General features: G+C 39.9%; 1 protein-coding gene across 1 annotated transcript in view; it reads right to left on the reverse strand.

Annotated features, from left to right (window-relative positions):
• The window catches only part of ACBD7 (acyl-CoA binding domain containing 7), a 16493-nt gene extending 4268 nt beyond the window's left edge, over positions 1-12225 (reverse strand). Inside the window, exon 1 of the mRNA XM_027847947.1 lies at positions 12019-12225. Coding sequence (XP_027703748.1) covers positions 12019-12030 — 12 coding nt within the window. The 5' untranslated portion in view covers positions 12031-12225. The remainder of the gene's footprint in view (positions 1-12018) is intronic.
• Between the last annotated feature and the right edge of the window lie 2184 nt (positions 12226-14409).

Here is a 14409-nt window from a genome sequence, read left to right on the forward strand (position 1 = left end):
GAGAAGAAGAAGGAGAAGGAAAAGAAGAAGAAGGAGAAGAAGAAGAAAAAGGAGAAGAAGAAGGAGAAAGAGGAGGAGGAGAAGAAGGAGGGGAAGAAGAAGGAGAAGTTCAGAAAACATTTGCAAATACACTGGGCGTTTCTTCATAATATGAAAAAAAAAGAAAAGGGAAGAAGTATAAGACAGTGCTGCTCAGTCCACTTCCTGGACCCAGGACGATTCCAGGAGACTCAGCATACTTAGTAACCAATTGATATTATTTCTGATTCTATGTCTAATTAGAATAGAAAATCCTGAAATCCTCTTCCCTTGCCTCCATATGGAATGGAGGTGACTTTGAATTCATGAAGGCTCTGACCAGCTCCAACAAGTCATGGTAAACTGGAAGGGCCCAGCAATGGACTATGCCTGCATCTGGAGACCAGCACAACTAAGTGAAGAGAGGCTCCTCCCAAACATTATCCTCCAGAAATGGACTTAATTTACAATACGGGCTTATGTTGATTGTCTGCTCCCTCACAGAGGGGTTCTGATCTGCATCAAGTGAAGCCCACAAAAATGAACTTACTGATCTTTGAAGTTCCGAAGTCAGTATGAAACAGTTCATCCATATGAGTTCAGCCTCGCCCTCGCTAAATGGCGTTGATCTTTCTCCTCTTCTCTGTGTAATTTGTAACCTTCTGCCTAAACAATCCAAAGGGCTATCTGCCAGTGACTAATTCCAGGGCTTAGTTTTCGGTGCAGCTCCTTAGAATGAAATCTAACTTCCGTTTCCCTTAGGTGACTCCCAAGTATCAAAAGTAGCTTTTAGTCACTTTTAGTTTAGGCCTTACCTAGCCTCTTAGTGATCTTATTTAATTTTTATTATATATAATATAATCGTATCACATAAAATATAAATATAATAAAAATTTGTCTTTTAAATTAAATTTAAATTACATTAAAAATGGGAATAAAATAAGACTCTGGGATCTTTGAACTTTGTAGGCTTCAGTATCATCTGTTTACAAGAGACAAGAGATGCTCTTTTAATGTTAATGTCTTCCCTCTATGATTTTCCCCAACGTATCCCACCCATATCTTGTTTGTACTTTTTTGTTTGAACGCTGTCTCCACCATTAGACTGTGAGCTCCTCGAGAGCAGGGCCTGTTCTTGGCTTTTGTTGAATCCCCAGCACTTAGCTCCATTCCTGGAACATGGTAGGTACCTAAAATATGTATATTGGCTTGACTTGTGACCAGGTTTTAGAAAAAGATGACTTCCATGTCCTAGGGCTAAAGACATTTTTACAAAAATTGATCATGGCTTAGGATATGAAAAGTCCTCAAACAAATGCAGAAAAGCAGAAATATTGCACATCATTGAGCAAAATGCAATAAAAATTAAATTAATGTCCTCTGAAAAAAAAGTATTAAAAATCTTTTGGAAACTAAATAACCTTTTCCTAATTAATTGGTGGGTCAAAGGAAAAACCTTAGAACTGATAATTTTATTAAAGATAATGACAGGGGCAGCTAGGTGGCGCAGCAGATAGAGCACCGGCCTTGGATTCAGCAGGACCTGAGTTCAAATGCGGCCTCAGACCAAACACTTGACACTTACTGGCTGTGTGACCCTGGGCAAGTCACTTAACTCCATTGCCTAACCAAAGAACAAAAAACAAAAAACAAAAACAAACAAAAAAAAAGATAATGACGACAATGAGACAACATACCAAAATTCTGGGAATACAGCCAAAGCATTCCTTATGGGAAAATTTATATCTCTAAACACTTTCATTGACAAAAAGAGATGGAACAGATCAATGAATTCGGAATGCAACAAAAAATACTAGAAAGGCAAAAATCAGAGGAACAAAATATTGCCCTTGTTTGTATCCTCAACATTTAAGAAGGTACCTGGCACATAGTGAATGCTTAATAAGTACTTGCAGACTGACTGACATACTCTGACCCCTGAGATTCATTTTAATAAACATTGACAGACCTGGAAACCATCCTGCTAAGCTATATATTCATCCACAGGAAATATAGAATGCGAAGATTACAGTATGATGGATCATTACTTCGTGGTTAGCTACCTAAGTAAAAAACTACTTTAGCCAAAGGCATCAGCTAAGCCTGAAGCCAGGAGTGATATACAATACAGTTGATGATGCAGCTAAGCAGAGGAATGGCTCATACATGGAGCATCAGAGGAGAAACACAGGGGATCAAATATAGTTCAGCTGAGATTTTTACCCATTTTAAAACATATGATCAAGTACTAAAGATGAAAAAGTCTCCTGAGGATTTCTTCACGTCAGATTTTTTTTTTAAATCATGTGCTCAATGGTAGGCCAAACTACTTACTGTAATTCAGGGTTGAGGAACATAGGGCCTTGAGGCCACATTTGACCCTATAGGTCCCCAAGTTCGGCCCTTTGACTGAATCCAAACTTGTTCTGTGCAATAGAGGGCCACATATGGCCTTAAGGCCACAGGTTCCCCACCCCTGCTCTAATTAATTCTCCAGGTGTAGCTTCTTTCCACAGGATGAATTCAAACTGTTGACTTGTCTTATCTTCACAAAGCAAAACTCTCAGTCGTTCTGGTTTAGCCTGTTGGAAATCCCTCAAACTCAACTTGCCTTTTTTCTCCAATAAATTGCAGGATTGAAAAAAGGAGCAAACAGGTTTTAGGCACAACTCTCACTACTGACTATTTTGTTTCATTGAGAAAATAAGTAAGTATAAGACTTTTGGTAATGGTCACCAACCTCTCATTCACTTTGAAATCGATGCCTAGGAGTTGTTCATGAACCAAACAGTATCACTTCCCCATAAACCCCAGGTTGGATCCTAATTTGGGGGGAGGGTGAATCTAATCTTTAATTTCTTCAGAATAGAGAATTCTGTGTAAGAAAACTTCTTCAACTAATGCGAATCAGCAACTGCTTTCCATTTTATAGTCTTAGAGAGTTTCCCTGAGAATACTGCCTGAGTTGCCCCAGAGTCAACGCCCAGATTTTTGCTAAAGGCTGGATTTGAATCCAAGTCTTCCAGATTCCAAGACCATTCCCTATCCACTACTCTGTACAGCCTCTCCTGAGTAATAATATAGCTGTTACCATCACAATGGTTAGGAATAACCTTATGATAAATTTCAATTCCAAATAGTATCTAAGAAGTGGCTGTGTTCTAGGCAACCCCACCTGTCTTTTGAAATTTATATGTAACCAATGTTATGTCCAAATGGTATTTACAATCATCACACACTAATAATGCTTTCTTATCCATTTTTCTCCTGATGGAGTCCATAAATCGCCATTCTTAATAGCACGTAAAAATAATTTGTGTTATTATTCTATTAAAGATTTACTTCCATGATTCACTGGGGTGTGGAGGTGATACTGGGTTCTTAAAATCTATGCCCAGAAGAGTGCAAGCTCTAACAAGTCCTACCAAACTGGACAGGCCTGGTAAGAGACCATATGTGTGTTGTCACAGAATCATAGAATTTTAAAGTTGACTGGACATCTAGGCCCACCCATACTTACATAGCAATCTTCTTTACAAACTATTCCAACAAATGATCATCTGACTTTTGCTTGAATTTCTCTAGTGAGGAAGAACCAACTATTTCCTGAGTCAACCAGTTTTACTTTTGAATAGCACCTGCTGGAAGTCCTTCTTTATAATTATAGACACCTAAATTGACCTATCTGCAACTTCTATCCATCATTCCTAACTGTGCCTTCTGGAGCCAAGAAAAATAAGTTGGATGATTATGACAATATTAATAATAGCATATATACAACACTTTAAAGTTTGCAAAATGCTTTCGATGAATGATGAAAAAGCATTTATTACGTAATTATCATATAGAAAGCATAACCATGGGAGGTAGGTATATTATTATCTCCATTTAGCAAACGAGGAAACTAAGGCAGACAGGGGTTACATGATGTGCCCAGGGTCAAACAGCTAGTAAGTATTTGAGGTAAGATTTGAACTCTGGGCCTCTGGGCCCATATCCACTTCTATCCTCAAATTTTTTCTTCTCCAAGCTAAACTTTCCTATTTCCTTCAAGCTATCCTTGTATAGCATAGTAAAAAGCAAGGAAAGTCATGTGGGATTTAAACACAGTACCACACATACCCAAAGCTAGAATCAGACCCTTACACTATCACGACTACTACTCATTTCCAAGGACCAGCCTAGGCTAAATTGGAGGGGCTATGTTAGGGCCTATTCTAACCTACACTTATGACCTGCTGGTCCATCCCAAAAACGCTGAGGACCCCAATATACGCAGTACTAACAAAAAGCCTTTAATGAATATTAGACTACTTACTGAACCTTTAGCCTGCCCTTGAGTCTGCTGACTGACTCAGGAGAAATGAGTTAAATGAGAAACATAATCTGTGAGCAAATTAATGACACATTTATTCTTTGTTTTGCCATGAAGCCTCTTATGAGCTAATAATATTCACCCTCTATGGGAAGAACCCCTAAAGTCCAGACAAAGCCATGAGAATGGATCCAACAAATTTACAAAATCAGCATGAAATGAGTCAGACTTCTTCCCCATTTCTTATCTCCCTCCTTTGCTCACTCAGTGCATTGTAATGCTCAAGAGTGCTACAGCACAGACCTAGAAAAGGAATTAACAGTTAACAATTTGCTGCCTCACCAGTTACTTGCCTCAAAGCCCAGGGAATCCCCAATTGATAAATGGTCAAAGGATATGAACAGGCAGTCTTCAGAGGAAGAAATTAAAGCCATCTATAGTCATATGAAAAAATGCTCTAAATCACTATTGATAAGAGAAATGCAAATCAAAACAACTCTGAGGTAACACATCACATCTATCAGACTGGCCAACATAACAAAACAGGAAAATGATAAATGCTGGAGAAGATGTGGGAAAATTGGACCACTGATGGACTGTTGGTGGAGTTGTGAATTGATCCAACCATTTTGGAGAGTAATTTGGAACTATGCCCAAAGGGCTATAAAACTGTGCATACCCTTTGACCCAGCAATAGCACTTCTAGGGCTGTATCCCAAAGATATCATAAAAAAGGGAAAAGGGCCCACATGTACAAAAATATTTATAGCAGCTCTTTTTGTGGTGGCCAAGAGTTGGAAATTAAGGGGATGCCCATCAATTGGGGAATGGCTGAACAGGCTGTGGTAAATGAATGTCATGGAATACTATCATGCTGTAAGAAATGATGAACAGGTGGACTTCAGAAAAATCTAGAAAGACTTCTTTGGACTGATGCTGAGTGAAGTGAGCAGAACCAGGAGAACATTGTACACAGTAACAACCACGTTGTGTGATGACTGACTTTGATAGACTTAGCTCTTCTCAGCAGTGTAAGAATCTAAGACAACTCCAAAAGACTCACGATGGGAAAAGCTATCCACATCCAGAGAAAGAACTATGGAATCTGAATGTAGATGGAAGTATACTATTTGCTCTCCTTTTCTTTTGTTGTTTTGTTTTGGTTCTTCTTTCCTGTGGTTCCTCCCATTGGTTGTAATTCTTCTTTACATCATGACTAATGGGAAAATATGCTTAATATGAATGTATAAGTAGAGCCTATATCAGACTGCATGCCAGCTTGGGAGGGCAGAGGAGAGGGAGGGAAATTTAAAACTCAAAATCTTATGGAAGTGAATGTTGAAAACTAAAAATTAATAAATAAATTGTTTTTTAAAATAAAATAATAAAAAACTAAATCCCCAAAGAAATAGGGGAAACTGTTTAAACATTACTGATACATGTCAGAGATAGATCTTTCTTTATATAAAAAAGGAAGAAGCTAGGAAGCCATATTATTGCTGTCTCCCCATCCCCCAGCTAAAACAACAATTAAATGAAAACTAAAATCATATTTGGAAGACAATCCCCAGCATTCAAATGGGTAAATGATCCCATTAAGCAACTAAATGCATTCAACTACTTTGGGATACACTTTGTTGCTAGCTTATTCTAACAAGCCCATCAAATTACAGCTAAACTCTGAACCTGTTTGCCTCAATTTCTTCATTTATAAAATGAGGATAATAACCTTCCATGGCTGATGTGAGGGTAAAAGGAGATAATATGTATAAGACTGCTTTGCAAGCCTTGAAGTGCTACGTAAATGCTATTATCATAATTATTATTGTTACTCAAAATCAGATGTTCTATAGGGCTATACTGGGATTCTTTTATGACCAACAGAGTTAATTGTCTATGATACTTGCCTTTAGAATTTGTCAGACCAAAACTGCATTTTTCCTGTTCCATGATGCAGAACTCAGGGGTTTTATCCAAGTATGTATCCAAATGCATAGGCATAGACTCATAAGATCATTGAGTTAGAGCTAGAAAGGGTGTTGGAAGAGGGTGTTGACGACTTATATTTATATAGTGGGTTAAGGTTAACAAAACTCTTTACAAGCATTATCTAATTTTATTCTCATAACAGTCCTGGGAGGTGGGTGCTATAATTATCTTCATTTGACAGTTGAATAAACTGAGGCAGACAAAGGTAAAATGCCTTGGCCAGGGTAACAAAGCTAGTAAATGTCTGAGGATAGATTTGAACTCATGACTTCCTAACTCAAGGTCCAGCTCTTTATACACTGTGCCACCTACCTTGGAGGGCACTAAAACTCAATCCCCTCATTTTACACATGAGGAAATTGAAGCACAGAAGGTAAGTGACTTGCCCAGGGTCACACAGCTAGTAAGTGTTTAAGACAGGATTTAAATTCAGGCCATTCTGACTCCAAGTCCAGCACCTTACCTATTGTTTTACCTTATCACAAGCTCCTTTTTAAGGAAAAAGTTGACTCTATCCACAAGCACCTTTTGTGGCCTGGGTCTGAGGTAGCCCTTGTCTGAGCAAAAATCACAAGTCAACTTCTTGATCCATCACAATAGGTACTGGCAGTTTTGTCCCCCAACATATTTAGGATCAGGAGTATATGGGATGACTTTTTAATTAACAACTCAATATTGGGGCATTTTAAGGCACTTTTTTTTAAAAGACTCTATCTCCCTCTCCCAGACTGGAAGTTCAGTGGCCACTTACAGCCTGATCTCAAAACTGATCAGTCCAGGTCTGTTTTGTTGACCTAGACCAGCCAATTTGGCCCTCTTCAAGCAATCTGATGGCCTGCTTTTAATTCTATTGCAGCCAGAATTCTCTGTTTCAAGTGACCAATCAACTCCAGCCTCCCTCATTTGCAGAGAATACAGATACGTGTCAACACATCTGGGCAAGAGGGTACTTCTCAAAGAATTCAGCTATGAATTGGTTAGCAGCAATCTAATCATTGCCAAAGATTAAATGAGAAATTTAATATTTGAAAAAGCCAGTCTAATAAACCCATCATTCATTTCTTTAAATTCCTAGAACTTTATTGTCAACATCATCAAAAATCAATTTCTTTAGAACAGGTTATTTTAGTGCCCAATAGAAATGACTTCACTGATATTCTGGGTTATGCTCCATAAAAGGTGATGTGCTTCTCCAATATTGATACAAGAATGTGTAAGCAATATTTTTGTACCTTCTATAGAACTGTGCTTGGAGGTGATTGTCTATTACGTTATCTAATGCCCTTATATAAGAGTATTCTTCTTTGAATCCAGTTCCACTGAAAAAGTTTATCTCTGATAAAAGAAAACACTCAAGTTTGTCTGTAATCAAGAATGATAAAATTCAACAAGTTCCCCTCTTCAAATTCAATGCCAGGAAATTCAAGGCTAAATTCAGCATTCAGCTGTAGTAGTTAATTCATTTTAAGTGCCAAGTAAAAACTGCCCTTTTTGATTGCTTATTTTTTCTATGTTAAGTTTTAAATCTTTTTGTGAAGTGTATAATATAATATACAATGTCAAGAAGTAAATAATTTTTTTAAAAAATACCACACAGTGAATATGATTACTCAGTCCATGGACTGTTCCTTTTTTTTCTTTCCCTCTCCTCCATCTCTTCTAACACCTGATTTTTGTCTCCAGATCTCTCTCAATTAACAGGAAAGAGGCACTCTAAAACTGCAGACCAATTCACAATTTGCCAACAGCTTACCTTCAGAAAGTTGGCAAATGACTTGTTTGGGACCCCAGCCATATTTCCCAGGTGAACTACATTGTAAATGGGCCTTATCTTTGCCAATTCAATGTGTAATGTAACTGAAAATGTCAAGGAACATCTACTGAGTTGTAAGAGGGTTGCCACCTAAATTAATGGGGAGAATACATGTTGGGACAAAATAACGGATCCTTGAAGTGCTGAAACATGAACTGAAATAGTACAATAGTACTGTGTTATGAGTTTTACTATCTTGTGAGGGATAGGCTAGGAAATTGACTTCCAATTGTTTCTACAGGGACTCAGTACACCAGAAACATATCCCTCCAAGCAGTACTATAGTCAAGGGAGAGCTTGGCTGCCTGCAAGAAAGGAATCTCCCTTCCCAACTACTGTAACAACCATCAGCCACCTGTGGAGAAGATACTTCTGTGTTGTGGGGGGAGGAGACTCTCTTGCCATATGGTGTAAAGTAGGAAATACTTGGATATTTCAAAGAGCCATGATTTTGTTGGTATAAGTATTTCTGGCACCAATGCCAATTTCAAGCCCTGATCCTCAAAATTGCTGTAATCAAAAATTCATCTTTTCAAAGGCTGGGAAATAAAGTTAGGAGGGATAGTCATAATGTTGGATGACAGAGTCAGGGTCCAAAAAGATCTTGACAGGTTAGATTAGTAGGCTGGGTGTGAGATAAAATGGAATAGGGATAAATGTAGTCTTACATCTGAGTTAATGAAAATTAACTTGAGGCACTATGGTATAGTAGAGTGATTCTGGATTTGGAGTCAGATGACCTATATTTAAATCCCAGCCTGCTACTTACTACCATTGTGACCTTAGGCAAGTGATTTCTCTGGGCCTCAGTTTACTTGTATCAAAATATGGAGGGAGGAAAGGCTGAGCTACATGGCTTCTGACGTTACTTCCATGAATTTCATATGTACAAGACGGCAGGGGTGTGATTAGACAGTATTTACATGATAATTTTGTTATATATTTGAAAGGAGTAGCAAGTTGTACGTAGCAGATTTCCAGTTTCATGTGCAATTGTCTTTTTTATTGTACTATGTTATGGAAATGCTTCTTTTATTCCATAAATTAAAAATAAAAAATTTTAAAGTTAAAAAAACAAATTAAGTTTAAAAAAATTAAAAGAGCACTGAGAGTCCTAGAGGACTTTGATCTCAATATTAGCCAACAGTGGCAATGATTGGCTGCATTGGGTTGAAAGTATAAAGTCCAGGACTAGGGAGGCCAGGATTCTGCTCTGCTCTACCCTAGTTGGAACATATGGAGGATATTGTGTTCAATTCTGGGCACCATGTTTTAAGAACCTGCAGAAATAACCAGAGGAGGGGGACAGAGTGATGAACGGCTTTGAGATCTTTTTTTTTTTTTAATTAAGCTACATTGAAGGAACTGGGGATGTTTAGCCAGAAGAAGAGAAGATTTAGGTAGAATAGGGTAGCTAACTTTAAATACAATATTTGAAAGGTTGCCATGTGAAAAAAGTGTGTGACTTAGCCTTGCTGGCCACAGAAGGAACTAGGAGCAATGCATAAAGGTTGCAAAAAAAAAAAGCATATTTAGGCTTTCCATAAGGAAAACTGCCTAACACTTTGAGCTATCCAAAAGTGGGAGTAGTGAGCCCCACCTCCTTGGAGGTTTTCAAAGGAATTTCTTGTCAGGTATATTGTAAAGAGGAGTCGTGTTCAGAGATGGGTCAAAATAGATGGCCTTTAAAAGCCCTTCCAACTGAGCATCTCTAATGAGGGATATCATCAGCTCCAAGGCTATTCCATGCATTTTTGGACAGCTCAAAGAAAGGAGAGGAAGAGAAGCTTCCCCAGTTTCTGCCGGAGCATACCAATGAGCAAATTATGCTTGTGCCGCCAGTTCTGTTTTCAGCCTAACAATCTGTTACTGTTTTCCTGAGTTCCTATGTCCTCTGAGATGTTTGCTGTCATTTCCTATATTGGGGTTTGCTGCTATATTGTAACTGGCAGGAAGAGGTTAAAAAAATTCATCTCTCCCCACCAATCTTGGTAAAAATCAAGGGTTGCTTTTACAGATTATGTGTGATAATTCAGGGTTTTTGGAATTCTCTTTAATTTATGTCAAACAAAGAGATATCTTTTTTTTTTACCCTGTTCATTAGCAATTTACACAGGGGATGGGCAGAGAGAAACATGGATGGACCTAAAGCTCAACTTATCAGCTATATACTCAAAAAAACTGTCATCCAGGTGGCATCATCTCCAACAAGGAAGTCAGTAATTCATCCAATTTTGCCACCTCATTAGTAGAGCTTATAAAAGACTTGGTAAGAGAGAAGACAGAAATTATCATTTGAACCAAGTTGAAATTTGGGATCATGACTCTGTTAAATTCTTCCTTCGAATCTCCACGTGTGGGTTATTCTAAAGAGCAAATTATCGAAAGAAACTATCTGGAGGAATAATTCCAATCGTCTTCTTCAATTCTCACTAAGTGATCATATTCACCTTGGCATTAACTAGCACAAAACCAACAAATTAATTACCCTGCAACTATGTTGATGGGAAGGTAGAAGGGGAGGTAAGGTTTCAATGGAAATTGCTTAGTTAAAATCAACTTTGTAAAGACCATTTCTGAATGTTATGTTCATAGATATTGCAAACACTTAAATGGCTCATTAAAGATGAAAAACAATGTAACAGAGGTGTTTGAGGATAATGGAAAGATAACTGAATTTAGAATCAGAGGAGTAAGCCTTAATGTTGGCTGCTACTGTCTATACTACTGCTTTCTCTCTCACACTCAATTTGCAAAGTAGCTTGTTGGTTCAAATGATCTCTAAGGCACCTTCTTTCTAGCTTCAAATCCTATAAGCCCAGTTACCAGTTTGTATGTGTACCTTTCTTTCCTGTAGTGCTAATGGTCTTTGATATTCTTCTGTAAAAATGATTTAAAATAAATCAAATTATGATCAGTTTTCAAATAGAATCCAAGCAAATTGGCCTCCCAAAAAAGTAGAGATTGTAGTAAAAGTATCTTGTTTGAATATTGAAAAGTGGGGGCACTTTCTGCAGCGCTTGGATTTTTTGGATGGGAATTTGTTGAAGTGGGGAAGGGGTAAATGTATGCAGACCAGGCAATGAATGATGAAGACAATTACATAAATCTCAGAGAGAAATGAATTCCCTTGGCATTGCTTTTTCTGGAAAACACTTATTCCCTTGTTTTTCTGCTGGCACTGGTCACACCATAATGGGGGAGGGGGAAGTGGGAGTGAGTTCAGTGGCCAACTTAAGGCATCCAGTCAAAACAAGAGCAAATTGGAAAGCATCCCTCTTGGAGGCCTAGGACACACACTCTCTCTCTCTCTCTCTCTCTCTCTCTCTCTCTCTCTCTCTGCAAGTTCAGCCTGAGCAGAGAGGAATTAAAGCCCTCCTCATCCCTCCTGCACTCCCTTAGGAAAGCTGCACATAAATGCCTTTCAAATGTCCCTTACATTAACTGAAACGGGAGGGGGGGATTAAAGACTCCTCCTCCCCTCCTTTCCTCTCCCCAAAGCACCCAGCTGGCAGTACAGAACATAGGAGAACTCGAAGCTGCAGCCCATCCCCTTTAAGAGTTGTGGGCTTTGGTTGGCCCAGTTCCTGAAGCCTGCGCTGTTCGAGATATCTGAAGCCGATGCACCCCTGCTAGCGGGCCTGATAAAGTATTCCGGGCATCCTGAGCATTCCGGGCATCCTGAGCATTCCGGGCATCCCGCAGGTGGAACGAGGCTGGGACCCGGGCCAGGATAGAGCAGGGCCCCTGAAGCTCCAGAGCCCAAGGTCCTGACTGACGATTGCGACCTGGAAGGGGCCAGATCCCACCGACCTCCGCCCCCCTCCTTCCCCATGGGTTGTGGCAGATGCACATCCGAAGAGGGCACTGGCCTAAGTTTTACCTGCAGAGACATGACTGCGGCGCTACTCTTCTAAGCACCAAGCTTCGGCTCCCGAGGTAGCTGCTGCTCACGCGGTCCTGGATGGACAGCTCTCCCCCATCCCCGCTGGCTTCCCAGCCCCTTCTTAAAGCCCCGAGGCCACCCGAGAGGCATGGCCCCTGAGCCTCCGATTGGCCCGGAGGCTTGTGACTCGGTGCCCGAGGGAGCTGAGTGACGTCAGCACCCGCCTCCCCCACCTGTTAGGGGCATTGGGCGCTGTCGTTGCCTCAGCTGTCCCGCTCGTCTCTTGGGGGTTGGGGGTGGGAGGAGAAAGAACCTCAGGCTGCCAGCTGTGCCAGTGGCAACAACAGAAAGCTGTGGGGACCGCGAGCGAGAAGCTCAGCGAGTCTGTGAATGCCTCTCTATTCTTGGCTTCTGTCCTCCAACTTCTCCAGGGTTTGCGGGCAGAAAGACCAGGGGGACCATTCAAAGGGCACTGACCTCACTTGGGCTTTCTCCTTTTTTAATTATCTTTTCACCCTAGAGGTTCCTCAAAATAGACGAAGAGTCAAGAGACCTGGGTTCAAATCCCAGTTCTGCCCTTGCCACCCTGTGACCTTACACACAATAATTTCACTACTTTAAGCCTCAATTGCCTTCTCTCCAAAATGAAGGAGTGGGTCTAGGTCAGTGATTCTTAACCTATTTGTGTCATGGACTCTTAGCAGTCTCGTGAAGCTTGCAGACCTTTCTCAGAGTAATGTTTTTTAATAATTGAAGGGATTGCTAAATTTCAGTTAGAGATTAAGGGGGGGGGAGATGCATTCTCTGCCCCCCCCATTCACAGACACCCTGAAGTCTACTAGCAGACTTCTGACCCCACATTATGAACTTAGGACTAGATGGTCTCTGAATGGGCCCTCCCAACTTCAAACCTGAGACTTCAACTAGCTTTTGGGGGAGTCTAGCTAGAGTTGAAACAAGAACTAGACAGGTCAAACACTACTTCAAATTTTAAAACTGAAAGGTGAAGAAATATCTATGAAATACATCTGGATAATCTCAAACTTGCCAAGCCATTACGATGAACAAACTAGGACCAGGGTTGCTCTTCACAAAAAGGCACATCATCAGTAGCCTGGCGCTTTGGTGATGAAACTTTTTTGGCCATGGCCACCATGAATCATGGGAAAATGTTTTTTAAATGACTCTCAATCTAGTGTAGCTCCTTTCTGTTTCTGAAGTAAGGGTTGAAAAGTGGGAGGGAAGGACACAGAAGGTACTAACAATCAGTTATTAGATTACCAACAAATTTTAATTTGACTATTTGTACTGTAAATGTGACATCCACTGTGGCCAATGAATGGACATATTGCTTGAGGGACTTTTGACCAGCAAACCTGTCCCATGCTAAGGGACTGTTGAAAGAGGAATGAGAGAGTAAGAGAATTAGAAAGCCAAAGGAAGACCTTGGAATAAGAAAGAGAAAGTGATGAGAGGGAAAGTGGCCCTACACCTTTCAGCTTTAGAATCTGAGGTGGTGTTTGACCTGTCTAGTTCTTGTTACAACTCTAGCTAGACTCCTCCAAAAGCTAGTTGAAGTCTCAGGTTTGGAGTTGGGAGGGCCCATTCAGAGACCATTTAGTCCTAAGTTCATAATGTGGGATCAGAAATCTTCCAGTAGCAAAGAATTTCTCAGGCTGAGAAGGTATGACAAAATTATGCAGAAGAGACATAAGCAAGCACTGTGTTGCTACAACCAGTCGGGACTCCTGACACTGGAGCCAGTGATCCATCATCCCTCTGATCTATTCTTTTCTCTCTCTCCCCTAGCCTGATGCCCCTCCTTCTCTCTTGGTGGAAGGCTAATCTTTGTTTCTGAAAAGTTTATTTATCTTATTGTTTTGTCTTTTGTACCAGCAATTGTGATAAAAGCTGTTAACTACTGCATTGCTAATCTATATATATTATTACTTGGAAAGCAATGGAAAGGGATAATTGTGGCTTTGTAAGGACGGTAGAGATTTAAAACTGTAAGTACTTTCTGCCAGGATTCAACTGACTGGGGGATCAGGGCTGTAGGAGAAAATTGTTATTCGTGGTTACAATTTCCCAGTTCAGAGACAGTTTTTTAAAAAGGTAGTATGAAATGGGCAACATAAAAGCTTGATTTCTTCCTGAGTGTTTGAGTAACTTTGAATAAATATTCTTATTCAAAGAATTCTTTAAGCAATGAACCAACCAATCAATAAATATGTCTTAAGCACTTGTGCCAGGCATTGTGACAAGCACCAGGGGTACAAAAGGAGGCCAAAGACAATCCCTGTTCTCAAGGGGTTCACAGTGAAATGAAGGAAACAATAAACAAACAAATATATACAAACAAGCTATATACAGGATAAAGAGGAAATA

Source organism: Vombatus ursinus, unplaced genomic scaffold (assembly GCF_900497805.2).
Source record: "Vombatus ursinus unplaced genomic scaffold, bare-nosed wombat genome assembly UNPS02005459.1, whole genome shotgun sequence".
NCBI classification, from domain to species: Eukaryota; Metazoa; Chordata; class Mammalia; order Diprotodontia; family Vombatidae; genus Vombatus; species Vombatus ursinus.